Below are 25,524 nucleotides of genomic sequence, written 5' to 3'. Positions count from 1 at the left end.
CTCTAGTTTGTCCCTTCTCAGAATGCAGAAAGGTCGATCGAGTCGGGCACCAAGTCCGAATCCTTGCTCGGAGATAAGGAACGGCGTCGAGAGCAGCAAGAGCTGCAGTTGCTCACTGTAACTTCCGTTTTTGCGGCACAGCGGGCGCCTGGAGGCGGTGTTGAGAAAGCCGAGTTTGAATCTCTGCCGAATTAATTCGATACAGGGCGGAATAGCGCCCCTATGCAGTGCGGGCTTGAACGAAGAATCGGATCATTTTACTTATTCAAGTGGCTCTACGGTGGGCTTGCCGCTGCCCTCCCCTCCTCGAGCTCGGAAAATCCTCACTAACCTCTTTCCCGTGCGCGAAAAGACAGCATAGCGATTCCGGGTCCAATATTCGGGATGAATAGTGCGAGCGTGATATCTGATATCGGAGATGATAATTATCCTCATTCGGAAGCCCATCCCCCTCTCTCACAGAGAAAATAACTACATCTCCCCCGATCAGGCGGTTACTCACCGATGAAGTAATTAGTTTGCGTGGAGACACTGTGGAAAGCTGGATCGAGGGCGCTATTGATCTCAATCGACACGCTCCTCGAGGAAAATGTTTCGGGACTATCGAAGTCCTTCAGAGGACTCGATGAATTCAGACTTGTCGCCAGACTCGCTGTCAGAACGTCAATAACGGAAACGAATCGTGATTCAATTTCGGGATAGGGTGCGGTAAGGTTCTGTTCTCGTGGGACGATTCTACGGGGAGAAAGCCGACGCAACAGCACGCGCTCCCGCCCCACTTCTTCCCTTTTTGATTTCCTGCTGTCAGCTTCAATCGAAGTGCTTTATTAAAAATCTTGTTTCTGTGCCCTCGTCGTGCCTTGATCAAATTCACTGACGGTTCTCGCCCCCTCCCCTTTCCCGTTCTCCTCCTCCGCCTCCCCCGGGCGTCGACCGCCCCGGGACCGAGCTTTCCCGTTGCTCCCCGAACTAGCCGAGGCCTGCGAAGAGAACATATAATTTGAGAGATAGCTCTGCCCTCAATGTCCTAGCTGTCCTCAGAATTAGGTGCTGAGCTCTCCATTCGTCCAGTGTCCTGAAAACCCTCCTGCCCAGCCGCCTCGACGCCGAACTGGCTGGCTGATGGTGATTTTCAAATCCGGCTGCTCAAAAATTGACCCAATTGACTTGTAAAGCCTCTTCTGTCCGATGAAGAAGGATAACAGCGGCTTGCTCTAGTTCTTCAAACAAGTACCCACCATGGAGCGGCCCTGCGGGTGACACGGCACTGCTCTTTGGTAACAAGAAGCAATATCCAGCGCAGCGTGACACCACTCCCACTTACGAACGACACTCCGGAACCTTCTCATCTCTCTCTAACTTAGACTGAGTTTCAGAACGACTTCACTTTGTCCGTGCATCCATCCATCCATTTATCTGTTCCCGGTATTTACTCGTCTCATTGAATCTGACTCGGAGAGACTTTCCTGATCTACGCTCGGAGGCTTTCCGGCTGGGCGAGGCTGGGTATTCGGTACTGGATCTTTCTGGAACCTCTCGAGTTCTTCGGAGACCTGAATCCTGTTGGGAATACGTGATACCTTCGACTATTCGCGATTTGATTTCCACGTTCTCCATTAAATGCGGATCTCAGGGGATTGTGAGCTCTCGGGCTATGGTATGAAACCCACGGTCCCAATGATTCGCAGCTCTCGTTCTGATACATGGATATCCATATCATTTACACACCCCATTCCTGGGATCAAGGACCCGTCACAAAAGTGACGTGCCGACATTCGCGCGTGTCGATAGGGAACGAACGTATTTCTTAATTTCATTTGATTCACGTTTCCCCGAATGAGTCGAAAGTTGATTTTGAAAGGGAATCATTCAATCGAAACGTCATTAAGCAATTCATACCGTGAGGTGAGTTTCGACGGAGAGTGAATCGCTCTCGATAATGCTTCTTCTTGAGAATAAGTCATTCTAGTTTGAATGTTTTCGGAATCCGAGAGGTATTTTCGAGATTTCGTCCCACAGGTGGACCATCCTATCGAAAGGCCTTCGAATTCGCGGAGATCCGACTCCCGCGGGAGACCTCGATACCGATTGACCGCGAAAAACGAAGGTTTACTGTACCTACTTATGCCGTCCCCGGTGAACTCCATCTTCGACTTCGTGATCGCGACCCCTCGCAAACACGCTCCTCGAGTCAATCTGGGGCACCCCGTTCACGAGAACTGCGAACCTCCCTCGAGCATCAGAGGCGAAAAACTCGGTGCCGGGCTAGCACTCGGATAAGGGATTGTTTTTCGCTCCCACTCTCATACGGAGGCCTCAGCAAATCATCAAACGCCCCGTTCTACGAACCCCATCAGAGGCGTATCAGCATTGCCCAACTGTTGCAAATCTCCCTCACTCGCGTAATGAATGCTCTCCGAGGGCAAGTTGGGATTTTCAAGCGTTTGAATATCTATTATGCCCTGCGTAGAACCACTCGTTTGCCCTAATTGTAAATGTCCATTAAGAGATAGAGACGCTTGCTCGGCCGTGGGCCCTGATCTCCTCCTCTCTAACCGGAATGGGAGAGCTTCTCTTCTTTGTTTTATACCTTAAATAACTACGAGCCCGACCGGAGCGAGATTCCACCGGGACTGTCGGTCATACTGCGTCTCTGAGCTGTTGCGAGGAAGCGGTCGTGGAAGAAATTGAAGAAGCTCTGACCTGAGGAATCATTTTCCACGGCGAAATTTGGTGGACATCAGGCGTGCGACGATGCTGACCCTGCAGTCACCATTCTGGGACGGATTACTTCCACTTTCGACGCTTCTTTCGCGGAATGCTCCGAACAGTCAAGCCTGCCGATATCCGCGACAACGTTATTTGACCTAGAAGGATTCCCCTGCGTTCCCCGGCGACGAGGAGCCCATCCAGCCAGACAGATCTCGTGAACGGGATCGTTTACCTGAAAGTAGGCGCAATAGCGCGAGACGTTGACTCTGTCAAGAATTCAGTCGACTATGCAGCTTCTGAGTCTCGGAGGAAGTTCGGGAGTCTGAGTCTCTGCGCCGGATCACTAGGAAGGATATTTGTAATGGACTGGTTACATCTGACCGAGAGGGAGCTCGAACAAAAGCGGTGGGCGAAAGATGAGCTCTTAGCTACAGTAGCGGCTGCTGTCTCAAAAGCCTCTTTTCAAGAGAGCTCTATCGCTACGTCGCGTTCATCAAGTTATACCCTCAGAGAGGATCTTGCTGGCTGCAGAGTGACTCTGCCATCCCGCATCCCCACTTCGCGGTGGAGTATTCGGTCACATGGTCAAATCGGGGGAAAATCGAATAATGAGCGCCCAGCGAATTGTTTCAGAGTATTTTGAAGTCTTTCGAGCGTTATATTACCTTCCGAAACCTCCGACTTATTGTCTCTGTCATACATCTCGGCAGCCGCCATAAAGTCTATAGACCATTCGCCCGGGAGCGATGGCTCGCAAATCTAAGCTTTCTGTCCAGTCTTTTTGAGATCAGAAAATCTCTGTCCACACCGTGGGAGAAGTCGTTCGCTGAACAATCGGGCTCTTGCAAGTGTCGACTTCATCGTGAGCAGTGTCCATTTCAAGCTTGCCCGGCGTCAGGTCGTTCGGGGTGAAAGATTCATCAGACGAACTCCCCGCTAGTGCCTACAGGATAGTTAATAAAAGATCTTTGTCAAAAAAAAGTACACTCTCCAAAAGTTGCTATATACGGCGGAGTTCAGCGTTAGCGCTCCTCTAGAGGAAGATGACTGGATGGAAACTCTGACTTTCTAATTCGCATCGTAGCGTGGAACGATCGTAGGAGCTCGCGTGCATCTTGATCACTGTATTTCACGGTTCACAGAATCACTGGAAAATTCTTCATGGTCACGACACATATTATTCTTGCTGGAATACTCAAAGGAATTCGCGGGACGATTGAGCAGCAGCTCTTGACCGGGGCTCAGAGGGCGAGAATCATTCGATGGATCCGTTCGAGCTCGGCTCAAGCGGGAGAAGATTCCCATCGATGAAGCCTAGGGTAATCGTTATCTCGAAACAGAAACACCGACGTGACATATGAGAAGAAGAAACAAACAATGAAGCGGCGCGGCGCCTTGTCGCGCACTAGAGGAGCTTCGGAAAACTTTATAGATCAGCTCAGAGGAAAACGGCAAGAGCGAGCCGCTTGATCCTTGGACACACGTACGTGGACTAGGCGAATGCGCAAAAAGCCTGATCCTCGAGCCGCGATGGTGATCTCGAAGCAAACATCGAATGGAAATCGGTAGCCGCGCTAAAAGCCTACCTAAAACGATAAGATTTGCTCGGCGAGGAATTTTTCTCGCACATGTTCCTCGTGCACTCAGTTTTTTTTCTTTTCATTCCCGGCTGTTAGGCTGAGAGCAGTCCGATGTCTCCCTTGGCAAACAGGAAGATGCTGAGAGTTTCAGACCATGCGAAGAATTGATTCGAGAATTATTAAGGAAGAAAGAGCCCATAATTCACCTAATCCAACCGCTCGATAAACAAAGCCGCTCGTTATACTCGAGGAGAATGCTATGAGTCGGCCTCCTGGATCTTTATTGAACGCAAGGCCACACAACGCAACTTAGAGCGATCTGAGTCGACATTTCAGACCTTATTTGATGCCAGAGAATCAGCAGCATAGAAGGAGAAACTTTGCTTGTTCGGAGCCCCTCGGAGTTCTTGAATATCCACGGAGGGAACTATTCGGAACGGAATTCGGCGGTATCGCTTACAGCTTATATGTACACTTCAAGGGGAATTTACATTGAGGACTTTCGATTGCGGCTTCACAGCGATACCCACGCAGAAACTCCATGGGTTCATTGGAATGATTTACTTTGGTAAAAATGCAATGTCCTCTGATTGGTCACATGTCAAATGTGAACTAATTGATATCAAAGAGATCGAGCTCGGAGCTTGTCGCTCGGCGGGCGGGGTTCTTTTGTTCAGGAGCAAGCTTTTTCCCTGATTAGCATCCATTAACAGCCTATTCGTTGAGAGTGAAGAGCAGACTCCCTCGAGCGACACTGAGTTCTTCTCTCATCCAGATCAAATAATGCACACACCTCTCCGAACGGATTGCATCCGAGGGGAATATGCCGGCGCCGTGCCGGTCGGAGGTCCCGTGCGAAAAGATGTATCGATGTATGTCTGCATGCATGCACGACCTTGACTAGTTGCTGAAAAACCGGATCAAAACACACAGAAACTTCTTGAATTGAAACAAGCATCGAAAATAAACAGCAGACTGAGGTACTGCGTCATTGCGCAATTGGAGCGACCGCGTTTTTCCGCGCCATCGGGTCTCGCGATAATCTCCGTCCCACGCGAAGATTACGAAAATTAGTTAATCAGCGTCGCCCTGTTTTGAAAGAGCGGACTCATGGCAAGCGATCATTCAGCGCAGCACGTGATTAGAGACCACGAACGGAGACGATGAGAACAACAACAACTGCAACACGAATCGATGTCCTTAGCATATGGGCTGCCCATTTTTTTCGCGAAAAATTCCATGATGTTCCCTCGCGCGGAGGATCACGAGAGCCATCCGATAGTTTCCATGGGGGGAGGAATCCGGAAATCACTCTGCTTCCGCTCCAGACTTCAGAGATGACATGACGGCTCCCATGAAGTCGAACGCATCGACAAGACCGACTCTTTCCTCTTTTTTTTATTCGCTTCCTCACCCACGATTCCCCGAAGCTGCATGGTACCAGACTGCAAGCAAACTGCTTACCACCCGGCTCGACCGGTTGCCTAACGAGATTTAGTTAGGGGAGCTAGCGGGAATCTCTTTTCAAAGATATCAATAGCAGTTTTCTTTCATCACGAAGGAGTATATGAGTGAAGCCTTTCAACGCGGGTGGGCTCGCTCGTCCTGGGGTCCCGGCAACGGCTCGATTACTTACATACACTTTGGCTGCAGATACTAACAAATGACTTTACACAGTCTTTCGCTGTTGACGCGGGTATTTGGACCCCCGCATGCTTCAGCCGAACTGTCGATGGGGTTTCATCGATCCGCGCAGCCCACACTGGGGCCGGCAGCATTATCAAGCGAGTTGTTATCGACGGATCTGGATTTCTCGCAGGAAAATTCAAGCTGGAAGGGGTATCCGACGAGTAATCTAGCTCATTGGGGATAAAACGGCGGATCGTGGAGCGACATCATCGAGTTCGGTTTTGACTCCGAAAGATCCCTTACGCAAGGCGCCATGAGTAGCTTGGCTTTTTCCCCGCTAAGGCTCCGTTTCTTGCGTTATGAAACTCCCGGTAGTTAAGCGTGCCCGAATTTGAGTTACAGAACCCGATAGAAGCTCCCGACAGCGCGGACGCTGGGGAGAGCTCAATCATCTTTCGTAAAACGCGCACGATCGGAGACTCCGGAGGCATGCACCTTAGAGACGGACGAAGTTCTTCTGAATCCGAGGGGATCAGTGCGATATCCCTCAGACAGAGAGCGATCGGCGTCGTGACCCAGAATCGAGCGGGGGGGGGGGACGCACCTGGAATACCCGTCAAACAGCAATCTACACCTCGCACAAAAATATCTCTGCCGCTTCTGAACACGAGAATGGAGTTTTTTCTTCTCTGCGTTCGAAGACCCGGATGAGGGAAATTCCCATTGTGATTTTCGCCGGAATCACGAGCTCACCTGAATTGATTAAGCGGTACACGAGAAGAATATCTAGTCCGAGAAACGAAGCATGTTGTGACCAGTTAACGCTCATGAATGAACTTTAGAGGCTAATAAAATCGAATCGATGCCGTCGCCCCTATTCCTCGCTCTAATGAACTTGACACTCGAGGATATTTGCATATTATTTGAAGATCGGAATTGGTCCTCACTTGAGCGTCCGGGATTCTCGTTTAAGTGATTTAGTAACGCATCAGAGATCGTTCGAGTGCGATCGCTCTTCTCCGAAATCGGCGAATCCTGTGTTTGTCAGGTGAGTTACTGTCACACAACCACGAGACATTCGGAGCGGGCTTGTTGACCGTGTACGACGAGCTGCGCTGGTCGACTCGCACCGGACCCATGTCGTCCCAATGTCGTTCGAACAGAGTGTCATCGGGTCGCTGAGGGCTTCTTCGGCGGTGCGGGCTCGACAGTGGTCCGTCAGTTTTCTGGTCGGATACATCGATGGGTCGGCATTCGTTCTCCCTCTTCAAGTGGCACATTCTTGACATACGTTCATTGTTCGGTATGCTGGTAGGAAATCCAGAGGTTTCCGATGTCAACGTCTCGATGTTCTCTCTCATTAAAACACTACGGGCTCAAGTTGCTAGCTGGCTGGATGACTTCCTGTCTGACTGAATGGGAGAGCTCACCGGGCATCGTCGAGGCTGGAGCATGCTGTTCGTCGAGGTATCGCGACCCGGGAGCTTTCATCCTCCCCCGCGATTCCCTATATTCCTTCTTGGATTTCGCCCCGCGTCTCAAGATGTTCAACTCCCGCGAACCCCTAAAACTTCCCAACGTTGTCCTGTTTCTCACCTGTCCCTCCTCATCCAAAAATACAAACTCTTCCCGTCCCCTTCGAAAAATCCGAGCTTTTCGCCTTTCTCTCCGCTCACTTTGCTCTAAGGCGAAATTCGCTCGAATGGCGAACGCTCTCCTGACGCAAATGCTGCCACTAGTTTTTAGTTTTTCCTTCGCTGAGAGCTCGAAACTTTCGATAATCTCAGACACATCTCAGGAACAACGTCGAGGGGTTTCAAGTTTCTGATTGCTCCGCCGCCTTCCCTAGCCTCCAACCATGATGTGGGTCGGAGAAAAACTTGAGACACTTCGAATCTCTCGGTTCGTCTGTCTTGTAATTTTCAACCACGATCGATTCTGAAGCGTTCCCTCACGCTCAATGTCTCGATTCTTGACGAATGTGGGAGAATTACTGCGGCTGTCGCGCTAAGATTTTTCTCCGGGTGCCAATGAAGAGCCTTCGATATTCCGCCGCTATAAGTAGAGTTTCCGACGAGATCATCGTTTCTCCTCAGCTACGCCGCCGATGGATAATGGTGGAAGGAAGTTCCCTCTCGTGCCTCAGGAGCATAATTATTGGTGAAAAAGGTAAGACGGTCGACCCCGATCACTTCCGAACCAGGCGCGCTTGCGGTATCAGTTTTCATTTTTTGGAAAGTTCAAGATGAGCACATCTTGAAAGTTTGTTGCAAGAGACGAGTATCGCCAAATGCAGCCAAATCACTAACCCATAAACTTCTCAACGACGAGAAAACATGACTGTCCCTTCCGGTATCACGAGGCATCGAGTAGAGTTTCGAAATCCTCGAACTGCCTACCTGCACAGGACTTGATATCTGCCAAGAGACAGAGGTTCGGAAGATACCCCCGCCGAGCAAACAAGCTGCGCAATGGATCGCCATGGGATGAACGCCCCTTTTCCCACGTTGAGTCGCTTCCGCCGAATCGAAAGCATTTAGGAGGACCGTCATGAGGAATACGCATCCTCTTGTCGCAGCACTCGAAAATCCGATCTTGTTTAAGCGATGACGTTTCGCCGCGGGCCTACGTTACGGGGATGACCAATGGGATTTTCGATGCTTGATCAGATTTCGTAACAGGTTTCAACGCCGTAATCCCCATCAGCATCAATTACGACCCCTGCTCTAGGATGGTGCAGCTCTGTCGCGAGAGGTACTTTGTTGAACGTGCCAGTGGACTTCCGAGCGACAAGCGAAACTCGAGCCTGAGACCCACTCCGACGCAGTTTGATCTTGGAAATGCTGCTCAAGTATAAGGCATATCGGATTAAGCACGATGGTCATGGGGTGGCCTTATTCTCACGATTCGTGTTGAGCCTGAAACAGTGAGTCTCAGGGACCTCTCAGCATCAATTGATCCCGTAAGGAACGAGCACGGACGGCCAGCGAAATCCTCAACTCCACTGACAGAGAGCCGAAAAGCTTGAGGCGCGTGTTTTCATCTTCTGCTCCATTGTCTCGAGCTTCATTCTCGGAACACAGCTGGGATGGGACTTATGAACTCCTGCTCTTCCCTAAGCATCACCAAACAATGTGTCCAGAGGAGACGTTAGCGAACGTCACAGGAGTCAGCACCACGTTCTCACTTGGTTTCCCCCGCAAATCATTGATTCGATTGGGCCTCCTGTACGGATCCATCATCCATCATGCCACACGTCGTTTGTTCACTCTCACTCGACTAGACGCATCGTTCAACTGGTCGTCAACATTCCGTTGGAATTTATCATTTCTCCACTCGTTTTCCTTCTGCCCCCGCAGGTTCATGAGAGGCAAGATCATCGGCTCGAGCTACTCTCTCATATTATTCTCGCTTGCCGTCCGCGGAAATCATTAGTTTCCATTTGTTTGATCATACACATGTGGCTTCCTATGGAGCTCCCCGCAAGCTTGTCTATCTCCCGATGTCGGTGAGTGAGTGTTTGTGTGTGTATGTAGGTACATATATGTGTACATGTTCGAGCGTCTCGGTTAGTGTGTGAGGGTGAACGGCTAAGCTCACTTATGAGACGGCAGAGCCGAACGAAATTATTTGCGCATCTGCTCGCCCTTCGGGGCACAATTCATCGCTATCTATATTTCACCATGGCAGACGGAGCAGCGGGCTCGCCGAAGACTCGGAGCAGCCAGGGTCTGGGACGAGAGAGCGGAAGCGGTATGCCTGGACGACCCGCCCATTTTCCACTTCCGGAAAAGCTCCGCCTCTTCCTGTGGTGAACGAAACCGAAGATTCTATGGCCGCCCCCTACGATGCGAGCAAGGACCTGCAGCCACTTAGTGGAGTTTTCTAGCATGGAAAAAAGAAACGAACTCAAACATCCGCCCACAAAACTCCAATTCGTCAATCCAGAGAGATCTCCACTCACGAAAGACGCCGGATAAGACCGGGGTCGCAGAGCCTCTTCATCACTTTACACCTCCGCGCGCAGATATAATTGGATAGTCTATCTGATCTCGGTTTACTCATCGGTTTCGGCAGTCTGGCTCATCGAATGCTCAGCGACGAAAAAGTCACAATTCTGTGTTACAAACTTGTGCCTTCCCCGTGGCTGATCATGCTTGTGACGATCATCCATTGCCGGAAGTTCTTGAAGATGCAGACGACGGGCTCGTGCTAGCCCTGTCCCGTTATCTGGGATGCAAACATATGCCGAACATAACCTCGTAACGAACCTGTAATAGGCTTCATGTATCTATGCATTCATGGAATGATAAGATCGTAACAAAGCTTTCCAAGAATCCCGGAGACATACTGAACGGCTACCTGGTTTTTCTGCTGCGCGAGTCGGCTCTTCCGAGAATACCAGTCGCCGTGAAACGCTCCCTAGGTGAGAAACTCCCATGTTCGGGATGTCGAAGCGAGCTCCCAGACCCGGATGAGCCTCTACGTCTTGGACCTCGTCGTTGGAGAATGTGGATCGAATTATTTGAGATAATCGCCTATGAGATACCAGACAGAGGCATTTCGCCTCCGATAGGAAGTCCGAGGAGCTGATCCCTTGATCAACGGCTTCTAAGCTTTGGGCCGGAAACTGGCAGGAAAGACTCGTCCTTGATTCTCTCGAGCTTCGAGGTGATTGCGGGAGCCTCGATTTCACGTGTATGCCTTGGGAACGGCTCATCCTCCGATTATTCGAGAGATATACCTTAATGAGTGAATTTCAGAGGCCATGGTCGACACGAGTCGGATTTTCGACCCCCAGGAGGGGAGGAAGAGAGAGCGGAATGGAATTGCTGCGGTGCCGTAGGTTCGCTGAGTGATTATTTCTGCTCTGGAGGACAGAAAGGAGGAAGGGAAGTCTCTCCGCGCGAGCTTGAGAAGCCCGACGTGATTCCTGCAGACTGCTTCTAGAGCTATGATAGGGGCGACTGGGAGTATTCTGTTTCTTTCTAAAAGTGATGGCCCCACATGGAAGCCGCCCCCCAGATCAGACACCTCAAATTATCGATCTCTGCTTATTGCTCCCGAGGAAATCAAGAGCGAGTCTCCATCTCCGTGACAGAGTGATTTCGAACCATTCGACGCAAGAAGACCTCGGTGGTACCTCCGGCGGCGGCAGCGAGCGTGACGATCTCACCAAGATGTCACAGGACCGACCGCACCCGAGCAGAAAGATCTCTCCGCGGAAAAACAATGGGGATCCGGGCTGCCTTGCAGACGAAGGTCCCTTGCTTTTGTTGTGCCCCGAATTGCCGTCGAAACGCATTTCGCCATATTCGGAGTATCCTCTATCGGATAGAGTCTATTCTCCGATATCAATGAGGGTGCTCCAGAGTAACGAATTGTTCCTCGTGGTCGACAAGCATCACACACTCGCTAGAGAACGCGATCTCTCCTATATTTCAACGGATCATGGTCCCGCAGCGCCGACACTGAGAGTCACGAGTGCCAAAGCTCGACGGGTCGCGTCCGACGTCGGATCGCATAGCCGTCGCTGTCCGTGTCATCCCCGCGCCTCAATCAATCTCAATTCAAAGCCTCGGAGAAAAATACACCACAGCTCGATGCCTGTTTCTCGACCCCATGTACATGAGTCGTGTTGAGCTCGAAGTTCGTACTGACATCGGAGCACCAACTTCAGGGATCAAGTGTTCTTCCGGGGGTCCGCGGTCTTGTCCTCAAGCGCGATCGGCTGATGAAGAACGAAACTAATGTTTGATGGAAAATCTGCCATATTAAGCCCAGTTTATTCGGAATGGACTTCCACCTAATCTGTAGCGAGTCAAGTCGGTGTACAGATAAAGCGATCAATTCGAAGCGACAATGTATGGATGGAGAGATCGAGTTTGCCTTCAGTCTCGCGGGAGCTCGCGTCGAGGTTTGTGGAACGCGAAATGAATGCTGTCGCATTCTGTCACTTCCTCCTTCTGTAGTCATCGCTAGCAGTCGGCCATTGACCCGTTTTGGGATCTTCCCTCCAGTAACTCAGGTCCGGATCAGGCAGGTCCTCACATCGCACACGCGGGTTGCTGCAGGAATTCGGTCCTTGACTGTCTATTGGCCATAAGTTTTTCGCTCTGGTCGATGAAACTATGCGGTCTCAGATCCGAGAATTCCCGCCGATGTACTCACTAGACTGGATGAGCGAGTCGTAGCACGAATCTCTGAATCGTGGGTATATCGTCTCCATTAGCGCAAATGATCTTGGCCTGGGAGGCGGTGCGGATTTCGCGCAACTGCTCTGCAAGGGTAGAGAGGTCCGTCAGCTACCATTATCACAGAGCGAGCTTTATTTCTACGATCGGCCTGAGATACTTGGGCGAAGGAGGGAAGTCGAACAGCCATCCAAACCTGGAGTGAAAGAAGAAGGAAAGTTCGGATTCTCGAACCAGTATCTATCGCCGCGACGGAGATTTTGGAACTGTCTACCGACCACGCATGCGAAGGTGGGTCCGATCATTCCACCTTCGATGATCCGCTCCGAGATTCCCCCCGACCAGAGATCGATGTCGTCCGGATGTCTACGAGAAGGTATTTGCCTTAATGTGATGTGCGATATAATCATCAGGATTTCACCGTCGGAGAGCTCTTCTTTCGGGCTCCGTATTGTATTCAGGGGTCACTCAGCTCACTTGTAAATCTTAGAATACCGCAACGCGGTGCCATTGTTCAGGAATGGCTCGAGCTCCTCGAATGTGTCTACGCGTCCAAGTCCACACCATTCCCTGAAGGCGTTGTAGCCCGGAACCCCGTGTTCTCGAGCCCGTTGCAAATTGATCGAAATGAGATCTCGCCCGAAGGGTTCCTCGGGGTTTTGGAACAAATGCTCCGTGACCTGTCAATGGATTAAATAATGGCAGGAATCAGAGACATATTTCCTAATTCCGCCATCTCCCTCGATTCTCGAAAATATAAGTGCTCTCTGAGTGAGACCACTAACCTCCTGTGTAATAAACGGATCGTAGGTCTGTGCAGGTGTGTTTATCAGACCTAGGGCCAACTCGTCAAGTTTCCCAGGCTCATAAACCACGAACGGTTGCTGCAGGAGCTCCCTCAAGGGTGTCTGACCTGGAACGATTACAAAACGATGATCAGCGCGCCCACAGATGCAAAGTGTGAGACGCCGGAATATTCAGAGAATGCGAGAGGAGTCCATCAGACATACCGAGGAACTCGTGATATTTGTTGTAACGTCTGACCATTCCTTGAATGAAAGTATGGCCGAAACGGAAGGCAGCTGCTTGGAAACTATTGGCTAGAGCGAAGTTGACGTCGGGATCGTACCCGTCCCAGTAGCCCTGCAATGTAGCGTAACAGCTTATAATTACTTGATCGTAGATTGTTTACAGATCAAGGAATGGTCTGGGTTGTACATGTAGAAAGAGGACAGAAGCTTCCTGTGGCTGTGTGCGAGCCAGCGCTCCCCGTCGACCGTCCGCGGGTCGAAACTTACGTCCTCCACAAGAGTGAGATTATACGTCGACATTATGTCCGGTCCAAGCGCCATTGGGAGATACTCGTGATACACAATGTATTGGACCATCGCAGCCAGAATATGGCGCGTCTCTTGGTAAGTTCTATCATCGTCCCAATGCGGATTAAGGCGCCCGAGCTCAAGAGCGAATCTGGAAACGCAGCGGACAGTGAAGGGTTATCGGTTATCGGCACAACTTGAGGCTCACAAAAGACTGGTGACCGCTGTGCTTCTCTTGACTAATTCGACCGCGTGAAATATTCGTCGGAACAATCAATAACATTCTCTCGAGACTCGCGACTAAGAATATATATTACTCTTGGTCGCTACAATCACGAGAGCTGTCAATTAGATGTGCGACAGATTGTAATTCTTCAAAGAGCCATGTATCCTCCTCTCCACCTTCCTGTCCACACATTGCGCGATTGCGAATGGCATCGCCGGGATTATTGTGCGTTCGACGAGCTCGTGGCATTCGGAAATATGAGATTGCCGGATTATTTCATGAAAATAGTCTTTCTCATGCTCTGCATGTTCTCAATAGCCGACTGCAGGAGACGGAGGGGCCGGCCACGGCTCAGGGGCGTCAGACCTTTCATGAAGGTAAGGATTGCTGGCTCGAGTCCACGACATCAGAAAGTTAAGCGATCACAGTCCCGTTTTCAATTTCTTTTCACGCTGTGACTAGATCAATAAGCGCGGAAGAGTCCAGGGATGGAGACCGATGCTCCCTCCTTCTCCCATCAGAGCAGTAGAGCATCGAACCGGGATTCGACGATAATAGGGGGGAGAACAAGGCTGCTTCCGGGAAAAAATGCTCGGGAGACTTTCGGCACAAACAGGGGGAATTCCACTCATTGAAGATAATTGCAGAACGCTTTCGGCTCCGGGAGGCAGATCAATGTGTGGGCTTCCCCCCCCCGCCGCGAATTCGTTCCGAGTCGGGTTCGGTTCTGGATTTTCCCAGTCTCCTCTTATGGTGAAGAATCGTCGGTGCAGAAGTTGAAGACCATGAGATTTGCCTCAGCGTATCGTCTTTCGTGGCCTAGAAGGCTCACATGTTGGGCTTACGAGGTTTCTTACGTCGAAGAATCGTCCCGTCAACGTGTTCCATTCCAGAACTATTGTCTTTCCTGATCCTTCCGATCGTCGGTCTAGACTTACGGCTAGTGAGCGGCCCCAGTTCATCGACGGAGGACGATCTCGGCCACGCGAGCGGCAGAGTCTTGCCGATTCTATTACCTTGTGCTCGGTCAAGTCATGCTTGGCTTTCTCGCCGCGCAGCACATGATGATTTTCGAACGGGATATCGGAAATTTCTCCGGCCGTCTCGGTGGGGGTGGTTTCACGACTTCGCGACGACGCCAGTATTTTGTCCCCCGAAGTCCTGGCATCGAAGCTATTGAGACGGTTCGGTCAGGTATGCGGGTACATCGCAGCCGATCTTTTCTCGGAAGGCACCGAAATTCCTGCGACGGTTCTCAGACTGCTTTCTTCGTTCTTGCACGCGTTTCTTCTGCTCGATTCGAGCATCTGATTTGAGAAGGGAATGGCACGCTCACGGCAGGCATCATCGGCTCGAGAAGTGAATGAGATCACCGACCCTCGGGCAGAAATCCGCAGAGCCCATCGACGCGGCGTCAGCATATGGTCTTCGTCGGGCTCAATAGGTATCCGACGTCAAGCGGAACTCAGCTCAATTATCATGAGCATGGCAAACTTGAAGCGATTCTCAACATCCACTATTGTATGTATACTTGCGGTCTGTACGACGATCAAAAGCTCCGAAATAGCCGCGAGCGAAATTGGTCTTCCCGACCCCAAGTCGAACGGAAGAATCCGGATCTGGCCGAAATGGAGATCAGGATTTTCTAAGCTGGCGCCTCTTTTCAGGGCTAGTTCCCACCGGAAAAGCTCCTCGATGCTTAACACCCAATAATGTGAGTCGTGGAATCCTACCTGTTGTGATCACGGACGTAGAATGTATGCAGCACGGTCAGATGAATCTGTTCGTTGACGCGTTCATCCCCGGCTATGAAACAGAACAAGTTCCGCGGACGCCCTATGCAGTCCCGCTCGGGATTCTCGCTCTCAGGAGGCAGTATGGGTTTCAATCCTAGATCTCGAAATCGGTCCCAAGTTCTCATCAGACCTGATCGAGGACAACAATCCATAGATGATACGGATGAGATTAAAAGCGCACTCGGGCTCGAAGGCGAGCGGTGTGTATTCGAGCTCATCGATGCTAGAAAAGCTGCTCCCATCCCCGAACAGAAGGGGAGGGGTCGATGTTGACAAAAAATTGGAAACGAGACTTAATAAAGCGGACTGGAGCCGTTGCATGGTCTCTCTCACCTCTATCAAAAGCTCGGAGACGAGCCGAGAGAGCATCGGACGATCCATAGATGAAGTTTGCGTCAATGGTATGGGACAGAATGTTGATATGTGTTCTAGGACCTGGAATCAGCTTTGAACTCAGCCACCTGGCGCACTCTTACCATCCGGCGGCGACTCAAAGTTCCATCTACCTGGGCCGGCAAACTCACCCAATGCACAGTTTGGTCTCTGCCCGGCCAAGGACCGCTTGAATTCGATGCATCGCCGATTGAATTGACCGTAAAAAGGGTCTTTGGGGGAGACATCGATCGTCAAACACAGGGGATGCTGCATATCTGGAGGAACTCCGCAGCAGTCGAAGTCGAGATCCTGCTCATCTGCACAATGAAATCGAGAGTTCGCGGCAGAAGCCATCTGAGTAAGTTCCTCGGAGCAAGTTGAACCATGTCACCCAAGGACGAACTCTGACTTCCGACTCGGGCCGAAATCAATAATCGGATCGTGAAAGTCCGCTGTGTACAGTTAGACGAAACGAAGGCGGCGATTGTGAGGGTCCAAAGCCAATAATCATAAATGATTGTGATGCTATCAATCAGTAGCCTTCGATACCTATGAAGGGCTCGATTCGAGCAAGCACGATCATCTCAGCCGCTTACCTCGCGGCGGAGCTGCGAGAGTTAGGTCGTGATCTATGAATTGACCCCAAGACATCACCAGAATTGTCAGCATGGGCGACGGTTCATCGAAGTCCCGATGTATGAAATTCGAGATCGCCCGTGGATTCGGCAGATCTCCGCCATCCTTAGCTAAACGAAGGCCGTCGATGCCTGAAACAGTCGCGATCCGCTTGAATTTCCCGCGAAACAGTTCTGAGAAATGGTTCACGTCTCCGGGTCTGAACGCTCTGCGTGTTCCGCTTGTGAAATCATCAGCTTTCGAATATTCCAGTAGACTCTCTGCCTCAACAAATCTGCGAGGTCTTCTGGAGTGTTCTTTCCGGCGGAAAACCACTCACCGTTACTGTAGACTTGTGGCAGAAATCGAACGAACGGTGTGTTCGTCACGCCCCACGACGGGTGTTTAATGTTATTGCACCGGGCATCCTGGGTCCGGAAGCGCTCCACAGTACAGGGAATGGGTTTTACGTGAGCGGGACACGCATCCCATAGGTCGGTTTGGGAAACATCGATCAATGGGAGCGCATTGGATATTTCGTCATGAGTCAATCGGAATTCCCCTGCGGAGGGAAATCCTTCATATTATCGCTTGGAAGAGACAGATTTTCATCCTTATTGAAGATGAACATCCACGGGACTCAGCGGAAAGAAAGCGCATCCCGAAATCTTTTTTTGAAATAATTCAAGAACATTCCGTGCTATCAGAACGTGGTGCCCGAGACGCTTCGGAAGTCACCTGCGAGTATTCGAGTGGTTTCCAGCGTGAGCTCTCCGGTGGGCGCGATATCTCTTTCGGTTGGCAGGGGATCATCGATACCTCGGGGGCGGATGAAATCTGGGGAGTGCAGAATGCTGAGCTCTCGCCATGCCTGCCCTCAGGGCTCGGTGGATTTACTTCGAGAACTTAACTCACTTGTCCGGCGTTTTGCTTCGCGTACAGCTTTATTGATATCGGCGTATTTTATGCAGATCACCTCGTGGGGCTCGACGTCATTGTAATAGCTGGAATCGAAATGCTCTGTGCTGAGAATCTGGTTAATGGGGCGGCTGATGGCTAGCCAGCTCAAGAAATTATGATCTGCAAACTGAACTGATCTTTGCTGGTGAGCTTACCCTCGATCCGCCTCGTTCCCGTAGGTCCCGCTATACGGATCATTATATCCGCGATCTTTCTCGCCATGGGGTACGTAGTGTCGCTTGAGTAACAGGGCGCATTCGTATTTCTCACCGGAACCGCGGTCATTGCTCTCGCGTGACGAGCTCGCGCCGTCTTCGGCCGAGATGCACCGATAAGTACAGAAACAAGACAACAAGGCTACAAACTCCACGAAGTTGTGTATCCTGCAATAATAATGGGACTTCACAGAATTGACTCGTTCAAGGAAGTAGTTTCCTTCAGGAAGCTGGCAGGACAGTAAACTCACAGTGAGTGCGAACTCTTGCTTAATGTATTCTGAAATTCAACGTGAACCCCCTTCCGAATAGCCCGAACCAGCCGACTGGCCCGACAAGGACTTGCGATCCCCTTCCCGAGCTCCGCAGCTGCGGCCCTGAGATTGAATCTCCAGGCACAGGTCAGATAGCGAGCTTCTGTGAGCACCGCGACGGATGCCACACTCGGCTCGGAACCCCGATGCGTCCTGCCTTCAGCTCGGGATCCGATGCGTATTCCAGTATTCTGAGGCAAGCAATTTTTTTTCCACAAGCCGTCTCCCGTCTCCAGGAACGCTCGGAGTGAATCGGGATCATCTACTCCATCGCAAACGCTTCGTGAACTTGCAAGAAGCACCCGGGTCTCTTCATCTCGGAATCTTGGAGTCGACAACCCTCAGCGACTTCGGATTCTCAACCCGAAAATTGTTCCCAACGGACCCACGGAAGCTTTTTCCCTTCCCTTATCGATTTTTCGAGTGCGATTGATCCTAATTTTGTGAGATATCACTCAGACCCTCGGCAGAAGAGCTCTGATATCGCATCCGTTTCGGATTTTCCGAGCTAAGCCCAGCTGCGGCGACCCATAGCTGACTGTGGTTTCGCGCGAAAACATGGCAATTTTACCGTTTCCGTTTCGATGTCCTCATATGGATGGCACTGCGGGTCTTGGAACCGACGAGATCTCACTTCATGACAACATGATCCGATTATCTTGCGGACTCCTTCACCTCATCATATCGAAACACACGTCAGAGATCACGGTGAAGCCGACGACCGACTGAAGTTTTCAAGGAAGCTTCGCGAACATACGCGCTTCTTCAACTTGCGGGATCTGTGATTTCGTCGTTCGAGTTGCTCGGTCGCATTGTCCCCGTGCGAGTGAGTGCGCTGTCTACTGAGCTGTATCCGACCCTTGGACGAAACTGCGGAGTTTTTCCCCTTGGAGCCGAAGCGCTACACTCTTTTTCCCAATTCTCTTGTCGAAGTCGACCACCAAAATGTTGCAGACGCTCGGAGATTTTCTGTAGAAACCGAAACTCCGTTGGTCGCTAAACCCGTTCCAAGATTCGATTGAATATTAGAGCAATGTCGACCGGGGATCCCCTCGCCCTTAGGATGTTGCTACTCATCACATCTGCTTTCCGCGGCCGACAGACGCGAAGAATTCCTCGAATGATCCGATAATTCGCTAGAGGGATTGGTCCCGACTGCGGAGTTATTACATAGCGACCATCGGCCCAGCGAGATCAATTCAATCAATCCACCAATATCGAGTGAAACTCCCGGCATGAATCTAATGAAACTTAGGTTCGTACCTCGCTGTGGAGTAGTGAAAGCTTCCTTTCTAGCTGAGTTCCCCTCGACGAGCTGCCAGGCAATCGTCATTCGGTCTCCAGGAACCTTGTTCCTTAGTTGCTGCTGTCTGAGTAAATAGGTCAAGTCGTTTTTCAACACTGTGGTTACAGGGTTTCGTCTAATGAACCAAAAATCTCGGCTTTTGGTCTGACTAAGTTCTCTCGCAGTTTCCCTCCCATCCGAAAATGAACAAAACGTCAAACAGTCAGGCTTTCGACCAGCTTCCCATAGCTGCTAAAAATTGAAGACGAACAATTCCTCAAGTTCTCAGCGATTCAGGCAAAAAACGGGCAGCTTTTTTCGGGGAGAGTGAGATCCCGCCGACGCGGAAGACCGGCTCCGCGGATAGGGAACCCCCACGACCGCTCGACAGAAATTTTTCACGCTCAATAACCAAAGGCGTTTCCGACGAAATGCTGTGGATTCATTATGATAATTGAGATGCTCGTCTGGCAATCGTTTCCTTGCAGCTTCGAACCATTGGTTCCCTTGAGCCGAGCTCCTAGAGATTCGTGTAGACTTCGGGCGGGCGTCTGAGCTTCCGAGTCGAAAGATCCCAGAAGCCGTCTACGCGTCGCGGAAACGCTTAAGTATCGGTAAACACCCAAATGTTTCCGTTGGATATCAGGACCAAATCGGACAAACAGGACCCTCAGAATCTGCACAGATTAAATTCTCGGTGGAGTTGCGCGCCCCCTTGGCGAAGGATCTCAAGCTCCATCAACTCGATCCGCGATCTTCGGACACTATCCCTCACTTCCGATCAGATAACCCCTTGAACCGATGCGGTCAGAGCACGTTCTCGTGGTGGCCTCCGGAACGCTTCTCTCCCATTGACGTCGTGATTACGGAAACCCACTGAAATATCCACAGTGTATTCTGATGGCGGAAATCCGGACAGTATTTCGGGTAGTTTGATGATTCCTGAAATCCCAGCGGTGTTGGTGCCGCGAATTCGAAAACCCTGAGAGTTTCTACACCTCGGAGCGAATCAGAGCTTTCCTAATTGAAAATCGCCTGAAACTCGAACAACATCGTTCTATTCCGACTTCCATTGCGCAACTCGTTCAGTTTCTGCTGGAAGGCTTCCGGACGCAAATTGAAGGCCGCTCATCCAATCCGAGGGGAGACGAAGCGGTCAGAAAAGCTGTCAGCTGTCGAAGACCTATTAGGAACTCATGTGGGTGTTGAGTGAACACGAAAATGAAATTTCAAAACTTCGTCTCTTTCGTTTGTTGCCACCACCACCGCGCCGCCGACCAGGGATCACTGGAGACCTACATGACTACGCGCTAACTTCGGGCGTCGTTCCGCCCTTATACTAAACAAAGTTGGCCACACGATTACATCATGCCCACTCACTCATTCACTCACATGAGGCGCCCACCACCAACAACAACAAATATTTAGCCACTCGGTCGAACAGATTGATTGACTGTCTGTTCGTTGGTCTGTCTATCGGACTTGAGTGTCCTTCTTCTGCCACGGCGTGCGTGTCCGGTGATCAGAGCACATTTCGGGCAGAACGAGCAGAACTGGAATGAGCGGCGCCTTATGTCATCAGAGTTGGTCGCCCTTCGGCAAGGGCGGGGGGTGAGGCTATATTACTTAAAACTTGATCTCATTCCTCACCAGAACACTCACAGAACAGGAAAACATGCGTTTGACTAACTACTTCTTCGCAGTGCTCGTGATGCTCGGACTCCTCGGAGTTGCTTTCGGCGGTGATAAAATGAGTGAGTATTGAGCGTTCCTCCATGCGACGACACCCGAGACGGTTGTGGGAAAGCTCCGGACTCTCGATTGACGAGTTCCAACTCGAGCACCTTTTTCCAAGAACGAATGGGTTCGATCGCGATTTCTCTATTGGGGGAGTTCTGAGACCAGCTCGATATCCAGTCTACGCACCGAACTAATCGGACCCCTCTCCTTGATTCACAGAAGCCTTATTCGCTCTGAAGAAGTTGATAAAATACGCTCCGAGCATGATCCCTGTGCCGATCCCGATCCCTATCCGGATGCATCACCATGGACATCATCATAAAGACCATCACACAATCGTGGTTCACGACAGCGGTAAACATGATAGCTACGGAGGTGGCTGGCGTTGAGCTTGATATGTTGTAAATCGATGTCTCGCAAAATTCAGTGTGTATCCCATTATGACTCATCTACGACACTCATTCGAGATGAGGCTCCTCCTCTACGCCCGCGCACATTCAGATTTAGATGTTGTTCCATACCTCGACGGTGTTACGTTCCTCGTTTGTGGCAAGTCCCAGTTCTGTCCTGTTCCCGTCGCCTTGTTCCTGTGATACTGTGAAAAATGTTGTTCATGTAATAAATTCAATGCTCAATGTTAACGCGAAGTTTCTTCGTCTGGAACTGGAGAAGGGCAAGGTGGCCGACGACGAGATGACGTCCGTATTCCGGGCGACTATCGAAAGTCCGAATCGAAGGGTTCTCCGGGAAGACATCGAGCTAGAGTTTAGCGGTGCGCTACAAAGAAGCGTTTAGGATTCGGGTTGCCCTATCCCCTCCGGAACATTACCCGAAGTCTCGCGTGAAAACGGAATAGCTCGCGGGTATCGCTTGTCGGCTTCTTGCTCTCCGATCGACAAGGTATTCCGTGAGGAATTGGTTATTCTCGCCGAGGACGGCGTATAGTGACGCAACGATCCTCTCTACTACGGATGGCATGTCAGGGGCTTCTCGCATCTAGAGATCTCGTCTGGATCTAGAACAATGAATACAGATCCTGTTCATAGGACGCTTGGGGAATGAAAACGACTCGAATTACAAATACGACATGTATTCGGTCCTCTTTCTTCCTCATTCACTCGTTCTCTTCGATCTATATCAATATTTACAATGTGGATCCAAGCACCCACAAATAGGTGTTCCCTGTTTCGAACATTCCACCGGCATCACCTCTATCAACAAGCGGTCCAGTCAAACGAATAAGACCCAAGATTCGCCCGCGAACTCGTTCCAGATAATAGCCGGATGAAATTGTCCTCCAGGTGTTCCAGTTCGCTTTTCTCTCTCGTCTCTTCGCCTCCAAAAACCGGCGGCAGGAGCTTCACGTCTCATCTTGTCTCGGACAGTGTAAATCGGGCAGCGGAAGCCGTCTTCCGGGTCCAGGGTAGACTGTCATATATAGTAACGATTTGTTGAAAGAAAAACAATATCCGTCTGTGGTCATTATTGTCTCTTGAGGCAGCGCGCTGCGATGTGGTGCGAAGATTAGAGCGAGATCAGAAGACTTTGAGGTCGACATTTCTTTGCATGGACCTCCTTCGATACCGGGTCGCTTCCGAGAGCTCAGCCCTCAGTCTTCTCATCATGATCCCTCCGGGAAACTCTATCGTCTGAGCTCCCCCATCATGGTGTCTCTCTAAAATTCGAGATCATCGCTATGTTGTAATTTTCTTCGTGAGCAAATTGTTTTGCGTCGTTCTTGTGCCCGTTTTCTTCTCTTCGATTCGTCGAAGACCCTGGATTGGGTGCAACGCTTCGTCACGAAAGAAATTTCGGGCTCGCAAACGACGTTTGAACCATCAGAGGTGGGTGGGACTGCAAGTCCTCGTGCAGGTGGCCACTGCGCGAGCGCCCTCGACTCGGTGCCGCCTCAGTGGCTTTGAACGGTTTCGTTGATTGCAAGGGCGATGATTGGAGTACGATCCATGTTGAATGGATAGACACCGCGATCGTTCCAAATCAGGTCAATCGAGTCCGATACAGGAATCCCTCTCATTATCGAGAGAGTCCAATAGAGAATTGACTATGTTTGTGGCGATGAGGGTGGACTGGATTGAGATTATGACCGAGATGGCGGTGATATTTCGAGATGCGAACGGCAATAATTAGCGCGGCTGCCCCCACTGTCTGGCTATCAGCTAGCTCGTGAGCTCCTGCTGCTGTTCTTCGAGAGCGCGAATTTCAGCTTCGATTTCTGATTTCCGTTGGATCTTCTCACTTTGCTCTTTGTTTGGTTGGCACGATCCTGTGGTAATCTTCTCCTGAAGACTTTCTATCTCACGTACTTTCTTCCGTAATGCTCGTAACCGTTTCGAGAGGTCCGACGGCTGCGAAAAATAATGTGGAAGCTTGAGGGATATCGGTCGCACACTCATTGAGGAAAATGAGCATGGTCGCCATTCATTATCTGAGCTCGCCAAATACCAAATTGTAGAGAGAAAAACCTTACCTTTTCGGCGCCATTTTCCTCTGACGAATTCACGGTGAGCGTTTTGACACCGTTCTCGAGCGATATCACGTCCTGGTTCAGCTTCTGATCGCTGTTGACGACATTATTATTTTCTTTGCTCTCTTTCGCTTGTTGTTTCTTTTTGTTTTTCTTCTTTTTACTCTTATTAGCTGCCGCTAGTTCGGGATTCGCGATTTCTGCTTGTTTCTTTTTGAAGGCCTCCATCTGAGCTGGACTCAACCCCGGAGGGAATTCTGGTTTCATTGCACGAGCCAATTGACGACCCCGAGATTCGTATCTAGAATGAGTTTGAATATTCATTAGTTTCGGCGGTCTCGCGATACGGAGATGAGAACGTTGGGTGAAATCGGAGACTTCTAGGTTCTTCTGGGCTCGAGTCCGCTTTCTTCGCGGATATCCAGTCGAGATCCGAACGGAAATCATTCACGGTGGACTCCGGATCAAGTGTGAGTATCTTACTTCGGCACTTCATCCTGCGGTATATATCCCTCCTTGACTCGACGGGCCTTCCTCCACGTCCCGTCGGGGCGCTGGCTTGCTGGGATAAATGATCCTGAGGAAACGAGACATTTTTAGCCGACAGTGATGAGCATATCACGGAATTCACGTGGCTGAGGTGGTGAGCCGATTGCACGTCGACATTAATATCGAAGGGGAAGCCGGAAAGCGGATAAACGAAGGAGCAAGCGAGTATCCGGCTGTACGCGTACGCCCATGAACCAATGGAAGTTTGCATGACTCCCTATACGGTGGGCACGCTCAGGGGGACCAGTAGGCGGGCACGTACGTGCGGCGACATCCTGGATCGAATGAGTCCGAGGAGTGATCTGATCACGCACAACCCGTTTCGTGAGGTAAGAGTCTAACAAACTGTATGGCATCGACTTCTGTGGAGTCGAGATCTGACCATCAAAAGCTAGCACTTCAATTACGTTGATGTTCGAACCGAATCTCTACGAGCTGAACTTTCGAATCACTGGGGAATTGAATCAAACAGGAACAGGCTGGTTACGAACCGGGGTCCCCAGCCTGGCTGATTCCACTTCGACTGATGGTGAGTGTGCTCGATTTTCACCCCGTCAATGCCTGGCCCCCGTCCGCAGCCGACCGCATGTCTATAGCAGCTGAGTGGTTCTCGAATATCGTGGGCAGCTGCAACAATTAGCACTGCTATGCGAGCGATACACGCTGCTCTCGGACCATGGAGTCTCTAATTTCGTCCTGAACACACTCGGGACAAAGCTAGCTTTCAGTGAATGAAGCTCACCAGGATCTGCCATGCTGACTTCACCAGCGTTTCTTCCAAAATATCAACAAAAACAACTTTTCGTGAGCCGTAGCCGAATCTGCACGCACAGTTGAGCGAGCGAGCGAGCGAGTCGTCGCCGCCGCCGCCGTTCGCAACAAACAGCAGCGAATGAGACAGACAGACGGACGGCAAACTAGATAGCCTGACTGGGTGGCGAGCGTCCAAGTCACAGAACGACCCCGCTAGCCATGGAGAACGTGTGCAGTAGAAACTACACCGATGCAAATCGAGTGAGTGAGCGAACACAAGCGAGCAACCCAATCGACGTCGCTGTTCGAAGCTAGCTGAAACATCCTTTCACTCACACACTCGCTCATTGATTCGTTTGAATTACGCGGCGCCAACAGACTTACCTTTCTCGTCAGTTTCGTAGATCTGGCTGCATAGCATCTGATTCGCGGTCATCATTTCATGGACACCGCACGTTTGGTATCGAATGTTTCGCAGATTGCGAGACTGCTCTATGTGTGTGTATGCTGTATGTGTGCGATCGTGGGGTACAAGCGAGAGGGAGTCCTCGAACTCCTGGGAGAGGGACAACAACACAGCTGATTACGGCTGCAGCTGATCAGCTGGTGGGACAGAGGAAGGATGTTCGGTATCCCGAGATGGAACCTCGGAGCCGGAAGACCACTCGGCCTCTGATTTCCCGCTCCCTTTCCTCCCCGCGGAAATCGACCGGCCGAATCCGGGCCCCAACCCCTACATCGCATCGGTCAGGGTCATTCATTCATTCAGGGTCCGAA

General features: G+C 50.8%; 2 protein-coding genes across 2 annotated transcripts; both read right to left on the bottom strand.

Annotated features, from left to right (window-relative positions):
- Window positions 1-11,874: 11,874 nt before the first annotated feature.
- LOC100906069 (peroxidase) lies at window positions 11,875-18,529 on the bottom strand. The gene is made up of 16 exons (XM_018639844.1): window positions 18,507-18,529; window positions 17,562-17,789; window positions 17,362-17,450; window positions 17,185-17,283; window positions 16,787-17,008; window positions 16,428-16,598; window positions 15,981-16,148; window positions 15,790-15,891; window positions 15,394-15,586; window positions 13,414-13,585; window positions 13,126-13,258; window positions 12,901-13,028; window positions 12,593-12,795; window positions 12,312-12,481; window positions 12,093-12,201; window positions 11,875-11,989 (listed from the first exon to the last, which is right to left on the bottom strand). Exons 1-16 carry the CDS (start codon window positions 18,527-18,529, stop codon window positions 11,875-11,877), a joined length of 2,325 nt encoding a protein of 774 aa, XP_018495360.1.
- Window positions 18,530-22,784: 4,255 nt separating this feature from the next.
- On the bottom strand, window positions 22,785-25,037 carry Pym (partner of Y14 and mago). Its single transcript, XM_003744120.2, has 4 exons — window positions 24,737-25,037; window positions 23,929-24,022; window positions 23,449-23,746; window positions 22,785-23,326 (listed from the first exon to the last, which is right to left on the bottom strand). The coding sequence occupies exons 1-4, from the start codon at window positions 24,747-24,749 to the stop codon at window positions 23,138-23,140; spliced, it is 594 nt and encodes a 197-aa protein (XP_003744168.1). The 5' UTR covers window positions 24,750-25,037; the 3' UTR covers window positions 22,785-23,137.
- Window positions 25,038-25,524: the final 487 nt, after the last annotated feature.

This window comes from Galendromus occidentalis, unplaced genomic scaffold (assembly GCF_000255335.2).
Source record: "Galendromus occidentalis unplaced genomic scaffold, Mocc_1.1 scf7180000077460, whole genome shotgun sequence".
Lineage (NCBI taxonomy): Eukaryota > Metazoa > Arthropoda > Arachnida > Mesostigmata > Phytoseiidae > Galendromus > Galendromus occidentalis.
Note: the sequence above shows the minus strand (reverse complement) of the source record. Positions and strands in the feature narration are given on the sequence as shown.